At 38.4% G+C, this 18,887-nt stretch overlaps 1 protein-coding gene across 4 annotated transcripts in view; it reads left to right on the forward strand.

Annotated features, from left to right (window-relative positions):
* The window catches only part of Mid1 (midline 1), a 328,176-nt gene that overhangs the window by 256,144 nt on the left and 53,145 nt on the right, over window positions 1-18,887 (forward strand). For all 4 annotated transcript variants that reach the window (XM_074064164.1, XM_074064163.1, XM_074064166.1 and 1 more), the window contains exon 3: window positions 8,949-9,044. In XM_074064164.1, coding sequence (XP_073920265.1) covers window positions 8,949-9,044 — 96 coding nt within the window. The remainder of the gene's footprint in view (window positions 1-8,948; window positions 9,045-18,887) is intronic.

An 18,887-nucleotide genomic window follows, 5' to 3' on the forward strand; every position in this document is an offset into this window, starting at 1 on the left:
GAAAATGCTTCTTCTATGTTATAGTCCTGTGCTTGGAAGCATTTCTCTCCAGGTGTAAATTCTGCAACTGTGACTATTATTTCTAAGAGAATTTCAAAGATTCCTAGCAGTACAGCTCCATTCATTATTAATTCTCAACTGATGACAAGTGGGACAAGGAGGTAGCTCAGTGGTAGAGCACTTGCCTGGCATGCTTAAGGCCCAGAGCTCTATCCCTAGTGCCACAAAAACATCCCCAAACTGACAAGTACATTTATTGATCACTTGCTCACTTCTCTTAATATAGGCAGAAATGGGGCTGTGAGTGAGGAGTGAAAAACCAAAGCTATTCATACCTCTAATACCTGGAAATAAGCACTCATTGTTGGATGTAAAGCTATAACTAACTGAATGCAGCCTATCATGAGGCCAATTTACCTCCATTAAAGTTTGAAAGCACTTCTAGACCATATTTTAAATTGTTCTCTGTACGTTATTGGCAACCAGGTTAGAAACAGAAACACTGAACTCCCGATGATAGAATTTGTAAATATGTGAAACAGATTTTGTAGTGTTAATAGAGAAATTTCAAATAAAATCTGACAAGGTAAATATGGTATCACATATCAAAATAACTTAAATTGTAGTCCATGGAACAGTAGACTTAAATTTGTATGCAGATTGGATTTTATTAGGGTTTTGAAGTTCCCTGGGCGGCCTGCCTTGCCAGAGCATTTGGAAATGGTAACGATCATAACCAATGAAAAAACAGCATTAAAAAAATTAAAGCAACATAAATCACATGTATCTGCAGTCTGGAGTGAGGCAAACCTGAAGATAGCCTCAGACTTCTGCAAGGTAATTAAAACATCTCAGGAGTTTGGTTACATATAAAGAATTTATGCTTTTGTGCAGGTGGCATGTGTTAATACAAGTGCGTTTTCATATTAAGGATTGTGATTAATGTTCCTTAGGAGAAAATATACGGGCTGCGACACTCAACGTGTCTATATCCTGGTGGCGCTGGAGTGGTGGTGTTGGGTGTCAGGGCTACGCACACAGTTCCTGAATGTCACTCTGAATATTATGGAATGAAACAAGCCAGATCAGTGTTTACTTTGAAAGGTATCCAGACCTAATATTATACTTTAAAGACTTTCTGAAGTATTGACTTCGGAATAAGAGCAAACATTCTTTAAGGCCTGGGCAAACCCAAAAGGAATTACTGAAATCTCCTATTTCAGGCATACATTTTAATAGTAGTGTTCAGTGACAAGTCATTAATTCCCAGCAACCTGACTCTTAGGTACAGTGTCTCCAGAGGCTAAAATCAGAGGCATTTGTCTGCTTACCTTGCTATTTGATTGGGTATCGCTGTATGTACAAGGACAAAGCTCATCTGTTAAGTTGGATTTACTATTCTCTGCTAGTGGATATGACCGTGCCTGAAGACTTGCATTGAGGTTGGTGTAAAATCAGCTGTGCCACCACGAATTGCTAAATTATCAACTCAGATAAACCTCACTAAAATATATAACACAAAGGAGGTTGCTATGGCTCTGTAAAAATGTGTTAGAAATGCATGCAATAAAAGCAAAAATGATAGGAAAAATTAATCACCAACACATTTTACACCTTTATATTTCACAAATTTGACCTGTTCCCAATCTTTTGGTTAATATTGAAAGATTGGGTCTGCCTACTTACACTGTTTTACCTTTAAAAGTACCTGTTGAATTGTTTGAATTCCTCTTTGACAGTGGTGGTGGGAGGATGGGATTGAATTCCATCAAGTATTAGCACACTTACTAAAACCTTATTGTATTTGTTGGCTTGCTGGTGCTATAATGAAATACTTGAGTCAGTTTTCTTTATGAATGGAAAAGTTTTGTTTGTTCTGAGTCAGGGTTTGACTCATACTGGCCTCAAACTTGTGATCCTCCTGCCTCACTCAGCCTCCTAAGTGCTGAGAGAGAAAAGGCTTATTTAGCTTATAGTTCTGGAGGCTCAAGGGCATGGCACCAGCATTGACTCAGTCCTGGTGAGAATCTCAAGACAAAGTGTAGATAGCAATGGTGGGATGCCTGTTGGAGTGAGTGATCACATCTCAATCCAGGAAGGAGACAGAAGTCAGTGGGGCCAAAGTTTGGCTTTTATAACAGAGCCCTTGAGAGAACCATCAAGGATCCCCACGCCCCCAATGGACAGGGACCTCTTACTAACTCTTAAAGGTTCCACCAACTCCCAGTTAAGCCACCCTGTGAACCAAGCCATTAATTACAGTGAACCCTTGGGGGACACTGAAACCACACCCAAACAATTGCACTATCTTCTCAACACTGACTCTTAGCAAATCTTTTCCTCTCTACAGGATATGGAAGAGGACATGAATTTGCTTTGGTTTTAGATAGAATTTGAAATTGATGTGTCAAGACTATCTTTCTATTGCTATAAACCTGTTCTATAAACAAAAATTGTTCAACAATACTGGATTTGCTTTCTTAGAGACCTTGGGATCTGGTTGGGGGTTACTCTGGTATAGTTTCCAAACTAACAAAAAGCCCTTTTGTTGGGTTCAGATTCAACTCTACCAATGAGAAAAGCCCTAAAAGGAAGAAGCCATTGTTTTACCAATCTATTGTAGTTGTTAAATTAACTAATTAGTTCATTTACTACATAAAATTTCAGAAAGATTGTCCAATGAATATTCAGTTTCCATGATAATTGTTCCTGCATGAATATTTGAAGGTGTACAGTAGGAGGGACTAAGCAATGATGAGTATACAGCAGGCACTCAATTCATACTATGGTTTCATTCTGCTATCTTTGGTCGTATAGTTATTTCTTGCTATGCAGATTATTCTAAGCAGATAGAAGAGCATGTGCCCGTTCCCAGACCCAGAAACAAGCTTGGCTCCACAGAATAGCTTGCTTGGGGTGGCAGGAGCACAGTGCAGGGGCAGGGGCTGAACACTAAAGGAAAAGGAATTAGTCATTCCGCTTCACAGATGAAATGGCACCAAATAGTGACATTAACATTCATTGAGATTTAGGGCCTATGCAACTTTAAAAAATACATATGCGTAAGTTTCAAATAGGAGACTAAAGCCAAGTGTGACAGCAATCACAAGATGTGAGAAAACTGGGCAAATGGGACTCAGCGTTTCTGGGAAATGAATGGGAATATTTCTTATCCTAACCGTACTATTAACCTGAAAGTCTGTGGAAGCAATAGTATAGAAAATTTATGGGTACATTTTTTAGTTTGGTGATGGTTTGCTACAAATTCAGCTTTTATCAGTATAAAGTCCAACCTTGAAAAACAAGTTCTTTATTCTGTTTAACAAGTACTGATAGAACACACCACGTGCAAAGCTCTCTCCCAAGGGCTCGCAGACGCTTTCTCTTCTAATCACCTTGGCAGTTCCACAAGGAAACCGAGGCACAGAGAAGTTAAGAGCTTATTGATGGTCTTACAATAAGTATTTGGTTTTTTGGTTTCTGTTTTTGTTTTTTCAGCAGTACTGGGGTTTGAATTCAGGACCTCACACTTGCTAGGCAGGCGCTCTTCCAACTTGAACCACTTCGCCAGCGCTAGAATCAGTGTTTGAATCCAAACAGACAGGCACTAGGTTTTATGTGCTTAACCATTGTGCTTCTTGGATTAAAATGTTAATAGGTCATAATATTATTTAATTTACTTCAGATTTTTGTGAGTTTGAGCAAGCTAAGGTTACCGTTATAAGTAAAAAATTCTCTTAGTGTCTTGCATAGAACTGAAGCCCTTGTGGTGATATCTATTTCAGACTTACAAAAGAAGTTGGGGACAAAGATTAGTGTGTAAAAGAAGCAAGTGTGTGTGTGTGTGTGTGTGTGTGTGTGTGCGTGTTCATCAGTGGCCCAGAAAATATCTGTATTTTGGTTTTTATCTTCTAAACCAAGGTTTGACAAACAAGAGTTGTGGGCCAAATCTCACTCACCATTCGTTTTTGTAAATAAAGTTTTATTGGAAAATAACCTTGCCCACTCACTTATGTGCTGACTGGCTGTGGCTGTTTGCATGCTGAAATAGCAAAAAAAAGGATCGTTGAGGCAGAGACCATAAGTCTAGTGAATATTTACTACAGGGTTCTTTATTGCTCACCCTCCTGTGGACTTTGGTGCTGCACCATCCAACATGGTAGCTACTAACTTCCTGTAGCTGTAGACCTCTTGAAATGGGCTGGCATGAGTTGAGATCCACATATCAGATTCCAAAGACTTAGTAAAATATCTTGTCAGTGTGCAGATATTGATTATATGTTGAAATAATAATTTATTAAACTTAGCTTAATTTGCTTCTCCTTTTAAAATGTGGGTACTAGAAAATTTAAAGTGTGCGGCTCACATTAGATTTCTGATGACAGTGCTGGTTAGAGCCTGGAATTTGGAAGATATGTGACCTCTCGAAAAAGCAAAAGGGGAGATGAGGAAGACAGAAAATGAACTCTTATATTTGCAAATCTCTTTCTAAAGCAAGGAAATCTTTTAAAATTCAACTTTTACTCATAGGAAGGAATACTCAAAAAGAATGCGTTAGGATATCCATGGAAATGGTCTTAGGTGAGTTCTCCCAGAAGCAGACGCTGAGAATTTGAATTGGGAGGTGATCCAGGAAGCACCTGGAAGGAAGAGGAAAGAGAGTGTGTTAACAAGCATGTTGTTGCTTTGGACCTGTGTGCTCTTTCCCATTGGGGCCCTGGGAGAGATTTTATAGACCAAGGCTCAGAGTGGTCCCACCCAGAGGTGAAAGAGCTATGCTGTTTGTCCACTGATTGCCAGTAGTTTCCATGTGCCTACCCCTGACTCTCCACAGCACCACAGCCTGCCCTTCTTAGGGCAGGGGACAGCCCTGAGACAGAAAGATACAGGGGCTTGCAGGAAAAAGCCTTCGACATCCGTGGGAGTGGGAAGAATGTTGGCAAGAGGCATAGGGTTGGGCCCTTCTAGTGTCTGTTTCCAAGATCAGACTAAGTATTTTATCCTCAGATTCATAATTTCAACCAATACTTGTGTTTCCTGGTGTGTGTTCATTTTCTCCTATGGTCCACACTACAGCATTGATCATTATTTCTGTCATTGTGAATGAGCCCAAGACATGTCCAGTCGTTTGTGTGAGAGAGCCTATCCCGGATGGCCTCCCAGCTCTCCTCACTCTTATATGTGGTCACCCATGCCTGACTACTCAGGTTTCTGTAAAGCTCAGCTTGATAAGCAGATGTGAGTGTATTGAAGTTTTTAAGGTGTCAACAGGAAACTGAATCTGGTTTTTGTACTCTGTAGAATTATTTAGCTATCCATAGGGATGGAGATACTTAACATGTACTCAGTCCCAAGATGCTTATGCTGAAAAATGTTATCTCCCCTGTGCACAAAACACAGTCAAAATTAAGAGGTTAGAGAGCCTGCTGGCTGCCACACAGGATGTTAGTGATAGAGTTAAATTGCAGAAAACTTCCAAAGAAGTCCCTGTAGCGGAAGCTTATGGACACATGGCTTATTGAAGAGCGGATTTTGTTACCATCCCATTACCCCTGTTCTCTTCCAAAGTGTTGTCAGCCCCTTTGGTACTACTTGAAACCAAGTTTCTCTCCCTGCTTAATTTCCCTGTATTTTACTTCTAACTGACTTGGTGATTCTTTGTGGACTTCAGTAACACTTGTACTATTTAAATTTGAATAAACCCAAAAGAGTTGGATAGGTCAAAGTGTTTAAACCACAGGCTTTAGTCTATGTATTAGATGATTAAAAACAGATTTTGTACATGAGGTATACTTAATAAAGGGAGGGGGAGGCAAGCAGATGTTTGTAAAATCTAAATGTGTTGGATTGCATTTATTTGGCTCTCTTACTGTCTAGCTTTAGAAAAGTCATACCTATGACAATTGAACTGTAAACAGTTACATGATGTATTTCCCTAGAAATTTCCTGCTACGGAGGGTCAGCCAAAAAGAAAAGTAAAAGGATTCCCTAAGATTAACACACTAAAAGAAGCTGACTAATATACCCTATAATAGTCACATCTAAATCAAGGGCATTGAATCATGGGATGTCTCAGAATTGTTCTCTGGTCTATGATTATAAAGTGATTACCAGATATAGTTCATTTAATCCACACAGTAGAAAAACTTTTGAATTTTTTTAGGGTTGTTGTAAAGAGCTTTGAAAGCAAATTTTTTGGTGCAAACACTAGATCATGAGGTGACACCTGAGTCACTCTCTCTGGTCCATTCTTGGATTCTCTTGCCATAATGAATCCATGAATTCATAATACCTAGGAATTAGAGAGAAAATATTTCCAAGTGTATTTTAAAGACTACATAACCAAGCTTAAATATAAGTGAGACAACTATAAAGTACAGAAATGAAACCAAGTGCAAAATGGTGAAGGGAGACCTAAGTTGGACTGCTCCTAAAAAGTTTGGTCGTGGGATCTTAGGGGACACTCGAGGGAGAGTACACTGCTTATGGCAGCTGGCAATGAAGAGTCTTCATGCATACACTTGGCTCAAAGGGCACCTCACACCTCTGGAATTGAAACCAGACATGGAACTCTCATGGAATGAAACAGAGGCCCAGAGCTAAACCAGGATTTATGCCTCAATTTCATGTGTCTTTTGGGAGTGCCTTCTTTGTGGGAAAGAACGTCAGAGTGTACCCCTCATGTGGTTAGGCTATCTCAATCCCCGAATCACAACATGGGGCACAGAGTTAATGTCAGATGAACCATCAGACAAAAATTACAAGACAAGAGATAGAATCAGAACCATGGGTAACTTTAAGCAAACAGTGGGAAGTGTGGAATTGCCCTTTCTCAAAAGAACTTAAGAATAAATTTGTAGTTCTCTTGAAATTGTGAAGAAGGGAATTGAATCTTTGGAACAGGAGCTGAAAGCAATTCAACAAGAAAAGGGAGATGTGATAAAGAACCTTCTAGTAATAAAAATGTGGTCATTAGGCACACCCAACATGTCTGTAATCCAAGTATTCTGGAGGCCAAGGCAGGAGGATCATGAGTTCAAGGCCAACCTGGATTACATACCAAATTCAAGACTATCCTGGGCAAGACCCTATCTCAAAAACAATAACAAAATCTAGGCAAAAGCGTAAATGCCATATAAATAATTTAACTTGTTTAAGAATAGCCAGAGATTTCTGCTTCTGACATGTTCATTTTAAACATTAGATAAAAGTTGTTCTTAATACACTTTTTTAAGTAAAAACGTGGGAGCTGAACAAGCTAAAATTTTCAGAAATTTCACCGCATAATGTTTTATCACTTTTATGAAATTGTTAATTTTCAAAATCCCTATACTCTTGCCAAATCTTTTTGTTGTTGTTTTGTTTTTGTTTTATTTATTTATTTATTTTTTTTTGGCAGTACTGGGGTTTGAACTCAGGGCCTTACTCTTGCTAAGCAGGTACTATACCCTGTGAGCCATTCTGTCAGCCCTTTTTTGTGTTGGGTATTTTTGAAATAGGGTCTCTCGAACTATTTCCCCAGCTGGCCTCTAAATGTGATCCTCTTGATCTCTGCCTCCTGAATAGCTAAGATTACAGAAGTAAGCCACCGGCATCCAGCTGTTTTTGTTTTATGTTTTGCAGTACTAAAGGGCAGAACATAGAGTTTTGCTAGACAACTGCTATACACCCAGCCCCCAAATCTTCTTTGCCAGATGGCATTACAAATCTGAGATCCGTTATCTTTTCTGTAAAATGTCCCAGTGTTCCATATCTTTGTGTATTTGTGGAATTATCCTATTTGTTAAAATGCATCATTTCCCCAGAACACATCATTTCCCTAATCCTTTGCCCTTTTGTACCTTCCTGATATTGTTGTATAGCATTGATCTAGTCCCTAAGCATGGAGGGCTCTTCCACATGTTTGCCTCCACCAGTGGTTCCTATTCCCCCCAAATTGCCACTCTTGTCCAAAAAAATACTCCCTGATATTGCTTCTAGCTTCAGCCAAAAGACTTTGTCCTCTTGGAAATCTCTAGGCAGTCATCAGCTTTTCCCCTGCCGTCCTTTACAGCATATCACTCTCAGTTGCATAGGTCATCTCCTTGTGAGCAGGGAGTAGATATTTTTATTTTTGTTTCCCAGTATCTCTCTCACAGCCTGACATATATAAGAGCTTAATAAATACTTGTGTGGATGGATAAATAAATAAACAAACAAATAAATAAATGAAGAGCATGTGAAATGGGAAGGAATGGGGACATTTTAATGAGTCTTACCAGAACAGAGGGCTATTGTGGTTGAAAATATGATTGGGCATTTATGCAGGGAACTTTAAATTTGATGCTGTAAAGGAATAAGGAAATATTCTGCAGTCCTAAGAACCATGGTGATATAAAGATAGTGTTCAAGGAAATTTAATCTGGCATCGATCGACAAAAAATAGAATTGTATACAATAAAATGTACTATGACTGAGGAAATGTGTGACAAGGACTTCTTACAAATGTCTGTAAATGGCCACATTGTGTACAATAGCTTGTCAATCCACACCTGTTGACAAGTTACCCTCGGCCTGACCGTAAAATGATAAATCCTAAAAAATCTAATAATAGGCTAGCCAATGTGGGAATATATTCCTTATATTATTGCCATTTCTGATTCAGATAAATGGATAAAAATCCAATTACTTCCTTCCTTTCTCCTTTCATGGCCTAACAGTATACTGTAACTAATTATTCAGTTACATATAAGTGCCTTCACACAAGAAGCAGGACCAAAATGATGAAGTTTGAATATTTTTACAAAGCCCACAGAAATGCAACTTTTGAAAATCCAGTTTAAATCTAGAAATACTTAAGATCACATTGACTTCGTTGAGATTTCTGAAAAATATGTTTTTTCTGAGTAGGAGTAATTTTGTGTACACTAGAGAAGTATGCCGAATAACATTTTCTTCTTTTTTAACAGCAAAACTTAGAGAGTAACCTCACCAACCTTATTAAGAGGAACACAGAACTGGAGACCCTTTTGGCCAAGCTCATCCAAACCTGTCAGCATGTTGAAGTGAGTAAAACTATCTGTGTGGTCTATTTCAGAAGAAATCTGCTAGATTGGGGTTTTTATGTCCTCACCTTTTCTAACTTTAAAATGGGAATCTTTCTTCAAATTAAATCTTTTGAAGAAGCCAAACTTATAGGACTGATGAAGTTGGAAAGAACTAGAACCTCAGAAAATCTCTCCCCACCCAGGGCTGACTCCCCCTCCCTTTATAGCTCTTCCTGGATCCAGCATTACATAGTACTCCTAATGCTGCATATTTTAATCACCCTTACACAGAACAGCCAAAAAAAGCACTATTTATAAGGTGTTCTGTTACTCTACTAGGACTGCCGTAACAAATTGCCACAAACTTGGACGGCATAAAACAAGAGAAATTTATTCTCCCACACAGTTCTGGATGCCAGAAGCCCGAAATCCAGGTGTCAGCAGGGCTAAACTCTGTCTCAAGGCTCTAGAGAGGATCCTTCCTGCCTCTTCTCACCTTCTGGTGCCTGCAGGCAATCCTTAGAGCTCCTTGGCTTGCAGCTGCAGGGATCTAATTTCACCTCTGTTGTCACGTGACCTTCTCCCCATATGTCTGTGTTTGTGTCTGTATTTCCCTCTTCTTAGAAGGATTAAGGCCCACCCTTCTCCATTATCACCTCACTTTAACTTAATCACATCTGCAAAGAACCTATTTCCAAATAAGGTTCCATTCACAGGCACCATTGAACATACCATCTTGGGAGGCCCACTACATAGAGATATTAAATGCTTCTCAGTCGTCGATATGGTGATGTGTTTCCATGAAATCAACCACCTTTGCTGCACTAACAGAAGCTGCAATGATTTTACATTGTGTGAGGCAACCCTGGAAGCCAAATTACTTAACATGATTTTCAAAGTCCTCTTCCATCTTCTCCCAACCTGTCTTTCCAACTCCCGCACACCCCTATGCACCAAAATAAAACAATTGCCCATCTCCTCTGCTTCCAAGCCCTTTGGCTTTAGCCCAGGAGATCCCCATGCCTGGTAGGCCCACCACCACTCCATGTCTATTTGTTTAAATCCTTCTTGTTTAGCCTCCAAATCACAACTTCAAGGACACTTCAGTTGTGAATATTTCTCTGATTCACTGGACCAGAGTCATCCCTCCTTTCTCTGGATCACGCGATATTTTACTAATAATCTTCTAATGACTTTTGTCACTCTTCACATACTGGTTCCATTTTTCCATTAGAATGTAAAGTGTTTGAAAATAGGGATCAAATGTAACTCATCTTTGAATCTCAGACGCTAATGAGGTAGTTTTCACAAGATGCTCAAGACCCCATAAGTATGTACAATTTTTATGTTTTATGTATCAGTTAAAATACATTTAAATGAAAAAGGACCAGGGAATTTATTTTGGACAGATTCACGTGATGACTCTGCAAATGGCTGATTTGAACAGCTCCCCAAGATATCCACAGTTGGAGAAACAAACTTTTTTGAATATATGATTAAAAGTTTTGACAATAACTCTGTTTTTGAAATAGTGATTTTTCAATTCTCTTTTAATCATCCAATCAGTAATTGCAAGTTTATGGCCTTCTGTGTGCGGTAACTGCAGCAGTACATACAGGATATAGTAAAAAGAACAATAAAATTCTCAATTTGTTGGAGGACCACATAATAACACAATTAAAGAATAGTACAGTAGCTAAACCAAGCACTGAGCTGGTAAAATATTGCATTTTTTGATTCTATGATCCATGTTTGTTCACAAAGCAGTATCTTTCGCATTGGGCTACCACCTGAAAATTAGTGATGGGGCACAATTAAATGATCAGTGTTTTTTCTTTTTTTTTCATTCCTATTGCACACAAAATGTAAGTGAGCCATTTTCCAGTGTCCTGCATTGGATGAGTATGGTATGTGGAAGGGAAAAATTACATGAAAAAGAAGTAGGTACAATTTGCCCGAAGCTTTATAGAGGAGTCAGGACTTGAGCTGATCCTGTAAATTTCAGGATTACAATTTTTAAACAATATTCCAGGTATTGAAATATGTAACACAATTGTGTTTACTAATGAGACATTCCTCAGCACAATTAAAATTGGTAGGTGATGCTTCCCCAGGCTCACTTGTGCTGCAGGGCGCATGGTTTAAGCAATAGAGTGCCTAGCTGGCATGAGTCCCTGAGTTCAAACTCAGGTAGCGCCAAAAAAAAAAAAAAGATGCATTCAAATACTCTCAGCTTAAAAACATTTCTACTGTGCAAACACTGGTGCTTTAATGGAAGGCTAAAAATACTCTGTGTTCATAAAGTTTGTACTTTTTCTTGTAAGTGCTGTCGTTAGGATTGGAAATTTAAAACTGATTACTGAGAAACAAATGCGTTGGCGACTGTTTTGAACTCCAAATTGCTTATGCTTTCTCTGTGATAGTGTCTGGTGGATAGGAAAAGGGTGTGTTCTGCCCTACCTAAACCATCCACTCCAGCTGTTCATCATTTGAGTGCTGATGAGCAGGGTATGATGAATGCAAAGGAGGAAGAAGAACAAAATGGAGTAAGAGAGCAGATTGTAACTGCCCAACTAGCTCATAGGTTCATGCCATATACCCCTTGCTCTAAGAACTACATGATCCTCCAGGTAGAACGAGTCTTTCATCGTGGTGGATGCAGTTGGGAGTGTGAAGGCAACAGCAAGGTCAACAGTGTGTTGCGGACCCCAGACCTTTCTAACCTTCTGCTTAAACTGAGTTCGTTTGTACAGCGATCTCCCAGGGAACATGGGAGATTAGCCAACATGGGTAATAACCATGAATGCACATAATGTGTTTTTGCATTATTGTAGGGTAAAGTGAGTATGTATTTTACAAAGAAGTGGATGAACAAATAGAATGATCTGTGTGCCATGTTTTATTTTTAGGATGTGATGGCACTGGATGTTTAGGGTAACAAGAAAGAAGCATATCTCTTTGGTAAAAAAATTACCTGTGCTTTATGATAAATCTTATAAATGCTTTATGGATTGGGTGATTATTTCATTCAGTTTCAGCCAGTTACTTCTTAAAGCATTAGTGTCTGGTTTCCATTATGGCTGGTAGTGATTTACAGAACAAATACCTTGTTACTGATGCAATATTAATATGACTTGAATTTACAAAATGCTAGTCATCCTAGTATAATGTAAAATTATATTCTCTCATGTTCAGGAATTTCAGATGAAAGATAAATTCAAGAAATTGGCAAATAGTCTGTTGTTATTTCAAGCAATCAGATATTATTTTAGCTGTGATATAGGCTTTTAAAATAAAGTTATTACTGAATCAATTGTAGTAGACTTGCCATTGACACATACATTCCATTAGAATAGTGGGCCACAAGTAAAGAACATTCATTCCTTTCTCCAATTCTTTGTATAAATCCTTTGGAATGGAAGCAAATGTTTGTGAGTGAGTAAATTTGGAATTTGGGATATTTATTCTAGACAAAAATGAAATAAAAACATTTGTGCGGAGAAAAATAATGATCACAGCAGTACTCATTGTCATGTTCATCCCCTTACTCTTATTTATTAATGCTCTCAAAGAATACCTTTTAAAAGGCCGAACAGTTCTCATATAATAATTGAGTGAGTCCATATCAGAGACTTATTTAACTAACTAATGAAGGAACCAGCAGAATGACAAAGCCTCCTTTGAACAAAAGAGGACACCAAAGCCTGGAATGTAGAAACATGGTGGGAAGGATCCATAGAGGGAGAAAAATGCCAGAATGACATAGCCAAATTAGGTACAAAACTGCCTAGTGATCTACAAGGAAATACAGTCTTAATATCTGGGCAAAATAAGTTGCATGATAACAGTTTTCTTTAAGTTAGCATCTGACTCTGCAGAGTCTAAACCCTAATCAGTAGCAAACAGAAAGTCCACAGTCTGGAGAGTCAGGTGACCCTGACTGAGCCTGGCTTCGTGGAGTATGCACTCATATGACAGTGGAAGGCTCCCACTCTTCTCTTTCACCTATTTCCTAGTTTTGGATAATTTTGCTTACTGTGACTTTTTGCTCCAGAGATGATTGAGATTTGACCTGTGTTTGCCAACAGGTATTTCTGGGAGAAGGTGTAAAGTTTTGCCTGTTGCCAGTATACCTTAATGTGTTCAAGGGCCGTACTAATTGGTTCATGCCATTAGTGTGAGTGGAGCACCCACTCTGTGGGTTGCACTGTGCTAGGTGCCAAAGGACTCTTCTTCTATAGGACTCACAATCTTCACTAAAACAATAAAAATAGAAAATTGTAATTGCCGTGGGAGAAGTGTGGATTACATACTTCAAAATTTCAGAGCAGCACGAAATTCCTTCCATCTGATGGGTGGGAAAGGTAACAGTGGATCTGAGGCTGATTTCAAGGGGTGTATGATTTGGGTTTATAGAGGGAAGGGAAAAGCACTGTTTGCAGGCAGACAGAGGAATGGGGATGGAAACCAAGAAGTGCATTCACACAGAATTACTAGTTCTTTTTGGAGAAATGTAAGGTGTGTGAGAAAGAAGGCTAGGCAGAGAGATGGGAGCTGGAATGTCTTTCATGTTGTATCTGAGTTTGAACTTTGCTCTTGGGGGTTCAAGGAACACATAGATCTGTGTATGCCTTGCGCTTCAACTAGAATCCCTAACTCTTTTCAAGAAATGATATTTGCAGTTATTGGAAAACTAACATAGATGTCTTTGTTGAAAACAAACACCCATCCAAGGGAAAACTACAGAACTAGGAAACTCCAGAAAGGCAGTGGGATGTGTTAGGCACAAGCATGTTGTTCTTTCAAATCAGTGCAGTGGAAAAGAATCTCCTGGTTCACACCCTAGGTTCCTAGACTGTTCTTCCTCTTCCTCTTCCTGAAGGTGTTCTTGTGTTTGGGACTGAGCATTCCTCAGGGAAAACAATCCCGATACTAGCTGGAGCTTAAAAAAAAAAAAAAAAAACTCACAGCACAGAGGCGACTTCTAATTGTTGTAAATTAAGTCAATGAATTCCTTCCCACGACTCAGAAGGAAATGGCACTTCCTTACAAATCCACCCCTCCTCCTGGGGTTCACTTCTGCTTTTCTTTAAAATGGAAGCATTTGAAGGTCTCCTCCTCCCCCCATTGTTTTTATAACTTGTTTTATAAATGAGAGTAAGCAAATGGAATGGCTTTTTGACTGTGTAAGTGCCAAATTTTTTAGCAACTAGAGAACAGAGGGTATGAAGGCCAAGGCAGTTTGAGACTCAGGTGGTAGAGGCATTGAAAGAGCAACTTTGGGGAGACTCCCAAGAAATGTTTGTGTAACTTGATGGCTGGGATTCTGTAAACCAGTGGGATTTTCGTCACTCTGTTTTGTCTCCTTCAAGAGAGGAGTATGGTGGAAAGTTCCCTTGGGAGAAGTTTGGAGTTAATGTTATCTGAGGTGTAGAACAAACATATGAGAAGTGGCCAAAATTTGGATCAGAAACCAGCCATGATGGTGCAAACTGGTAATCCCAGCACTGAGAAGGCTGAGGCAGGAGGATGAGAGTTCAAGGCCAGCCAGTGTCTACATAGAGAGACCCTGTGTCAAAAACACACCAACAAAGATTGAATCACCTGCAGAGCTTACCTTTTTTAAGGTCAGATATGGAGTATATCTCTTCATCATTACATCCCTACCCCCATTTTCTTTCAAAAATCAGAAGCCTACCTTATTAGCTAAGCAGATTTAAACTAAGTTTTTAAACTAATTTTTACTTTATTGTGATGGGAAGTTTGTTCTCTTACTGGCTTTCTCTGAGTCTTCCCAGTGTTGGCATGTGGAGTGCCAGACATCTTGTGAATGAATTAAGTGCTGTTTCATTAAACCTCTGTTCCAATAATACACTCTGTAAATTGAGAGATTTGACAAGGATGAGTTATCTTGGATGATGTGTAGCTTGTGAGAAACTGTAAAGAATAACTTTTGGCAAAACACATGGGTCTGTAGAAGAATTTTTAAGTCATTGACCAAGTCCTAAAAGCATTCATTTGTAAATTTTGAAATAATGAAGAATCACTGGGTTGAAAAGAAGGATGAACCTTTTTGTTTAAATTAATCTTGTTGTGCGGTTTTATAATGTCAAAGCATCCCCTTGCTGGAGAAATCTTGGCAATTGCTTTATCCAGAGCCGTTGGATGAAGACCAGCATCCAAAGCACACATGCTGTTCAAGTCTTGTGGACTTGTGTTTGATCTGGTTGAAGTAGATTCTGCTGGGGGCTGATTTGAATGCCACATTTACAATTCATTGTCACTTACAGAGAGGGATCAGATCCCCAGCCCAAGTGACCTCCTGTAAGGGTGCCTAAAGGGATTTTTTAAGAGTCAGATTCTGGGCCTTATTAAGCACTCTCCTCAGACACCTCCCATTTAACTATGGTTCTCCATGCAAACTGCTTTGGGAGGATGATACGATGGTACAAATATGGCAGCATTCAGAAACTGTAGTACAGTAACTACTGTGATAAAGTTCATTTCCCAGGTTTGGATTTTAGGATTCCCATGATAAAGGAGAAAAAGGCACTGTTGAGCTACATTGAACTTCATTTCAGGAGAAAATTCATTTTTTTGGCTACTGCACATGTACAATGGTTACATATCTAGTTTATGCCCCCAAGCTTACTAAAATTGACAACTTAAGAAACAAACTGATTTTTCTCTCAATGCAAATTAAATTTAATTGTTTGTAAAAGCAGCACCTAACACATACTTGAATCTCTCCCCTTAGATTCAACATTCTTGCTTTAAAAAAACAACTGATTCACAGCAGCCATTGGATCCTTTTACTTTCTTGGGTATATTCCCAAAGAATGATGAGATCAGTAAAAGTCTTCCAGTGTTTTGGAATAGGCATTAATGTTATGAATGAGTGAATATAAGGTGTAGCTAGTTGATATTACTTTTAGAATAACATTCCCAAGTTCTAGCTTTCAAACTTTTTAAAAAACACTTTCCAAATTTTTTATCATCTGTTAATCTTTCGATTTGGGGTGCAGTGAAGTATTGTGTCATATTCAAAATGCTGCCAGGAGACTCAGAGTGGAGTTTGATCTCTTGTGCCTGCCTCTGAAGACAAATTTCCAAGTTTAATACTTATTTGTGAAGTTCTAAGCTTTAACTGGAGGCTCGGTGGCTGTAAAGGGAGAAACATGGCTTTTCTGATGGATCATAATATACTCTCTCCATGAGAAAGGATGATTCCAGGTGATCGGGAGACTCCGAGGTAGAGGATTGGGTTCCCTTATGGCCCTTGTTCAGAGATAAGCATGATTCCAAAAATTAGCCATATGTGAATAAATGAATTAAAAACAATTAGCCATCATTTAGTAATGAACCAATGTCTTTTACTTCAGGATCTAATATGTAGTTTAAATTATTCTCCTCAATAAATGAATACAAAATTGTCTTCTTTATGACAACAAAGTCAAAATTATACATTGTGTGTAAAATAATTATAGACTGTGAGAGAAACAGGACATATCATCTTTTACCTTCATTTGATTGGCTTTGCTTTTCAATTGATAATTATTGTAGGAAAACTGAAGAGCTTTGTTCTAATTTTGAAATTGCACAGCAAAATAACTGAGTCATGCATATAAAATTTCCATTAACAAGAGTGCAATTGTAGTACTGGTTATTTTTGTTTGAAACAGAAATATGAATTTTAAATTCAGCTATTTAAAAGGCCTGGGGCTGCAACTGAATGTAAAAGACTCTCAGTGAGGAGTAACACATAAAGATTTTTATAACCAAGTGAGGTAACTTCTCAGCCTAGGAATTTATAATAGAATTTTTACTATTCTTTCAAAATGATTTTCCCTGTATATGACATCAAGTTCATATATATATGAGGTGATGAAACTATCATAATGGCCTAATTCTCTGACTAGGCAAGGTTGGTATTAGGCTGCCATAAGTCTTCTGGAAATTTCCATAGGATTGAGAAGCCGCTGCTGCCTTTATACTTGCAGGTGTCAGGAGGAGAGGATCATTGTATAAAGTTGTTGTAGTTCCACAACCATGTATAGATTTCGAGTTGGGAAATCAAGAGTGTTAGGACTTATGCAAATGTGCACTAAAAATTATTATGACCACTTTACAAGCTCTTTAAAAAATCACTTCCTGGATTAATTATTCCAATAGCCTTTTGATGTAAAAGTCACTTGAATGCTCATCTATGTGGCTTGAAGCCAGACATAACAAAAGTCAGCCAGTAAAGAAATGAGTGGTATACACCCATAATCCTAACACTCAGAAGGCTGAGGCAGGAGAACAAGAGAGTCAAATCTAACCGACTAGTAAAATTACTAGAGTGGTAACTGAGCTCTACCCAAACCAGGTGATAGAGTTGAAGAGGTGATTAGAACGATAGATCCCCAGGGGAATTCTCACTGACTCACAAAAGCCCACTGAGCATATATTCACAGTACCAGTAGAATCACAGAGCCTTCTGGTCTTGTGAACTCTTCTCAAATCTTTGATCATTAACTGTTGACCTGGTAACCCCAACTTCCTTGAGGTGATAACATTTACTTCCTTTAGTACAATAAGGTTCTTTCATTTCTCCTTCCCAGGATGTGTAAAGATGAATACCTAAATAATACCATAGAATCTATAGTTCATGTTACAATTTAGGGCTAAAATATATGTTCATATGTTAATACTTTATAGCATTTACAAGGATATGACTACTATAGAAATTTGACAAATTTAAAATTACAATTTGAAACGTACTTTATTTTAGGCCTGTGATTTTAAGTTGGGGGGTCAAAACAATATTGGAACATTCAAGAAAACTGTAGGTTTTACTATGCAGTATTCACAAGCTTAATTTATTACATTTATAAGAGCTACTTAAGGACCTAGGAAGAATTAACTTGATAGGGCTTTCATTTTATCCTGTTAGGCATTTGAAGTGCTTATAAAATAAATTGAACATGTTAAATTTATAAATGTAGTTTAAAAATGTTATAGGAATTTGGTGGTGAAATTCTGAATGATGATTGCCCAGGGGGTGAGGATTGAGTGGAAGGAAGGCTTAAGGGTACTTTCTGGGGTTATAGAAATGTTTTGTATCTTCACTGAGCTGTTGGTGGTGTTGATTATCAAAATCCATTGAACTATCTGTTCAGATCCATGCATTTCTTTGTATGTAAATTTTACCTCAAGTTTTAAAAATGTGTTAGGAACTTAATTAGCTAATTTCTAAATAGAATTGATTGTTTAATGAAGTTGGGTCTATTCAACTTGAGTTAATCAAACATTGATTCAAGGACTCCCTGTGAGTGATTATTCTTGGTTTTATAAAATGTGCTGGGTTTATAAGTCAGAGTCATAATTTGAATTTTAACACTTGTGGAAAATTGCATAACTAATAGTTCATGCAGATGCAGTTCTTGGGAAATATTCTCATGGTTTGTAAATTCATGTCTCATCCTTCTGCAGGAAGTAGGTCAATCTTCCTAGGATCTTGTGCATATAGCACACAGTCCTGGCCACTTCTAGAGATCACCTGAATCCTCTGTCCTCCCTCCAGCATCGGCTCATTTCATAAATCCACATGCCAGATAAATTCTCACACTGAAGGGCAGAAAGGCACCTTCTTGAGAAGTCTGTACCCAGGACAGGAGTTCTGCAACGGCAGGTTTCGGGGGATGTTGCTGAGTCCTGAAGAGAGGTCATTGTGTGTCGAATGGTTCTCTAGGATACTCCCTCTACCCTTTCTGTCTTATAAAAAGAAAATAAGAACTAATAGCCACTTTAAATTAAATTGGGGAAAACACTTAGGAAAATAATTTGGCACATGTAGATTGGCTTAGTTAGCCTAGGCCT

Source organism: Castor canadensis, chromosome X (assembly GCF_047511655.1).
Source record: "Castor canadensis chromosome X, mCasCan1.hap1v2, whole genome shotgun sequence".
NCBI lineage: Eukaryota > Metazoa > Chordata > Mammalia > Rodentia > Castoridae > Castor > Castor canadensis.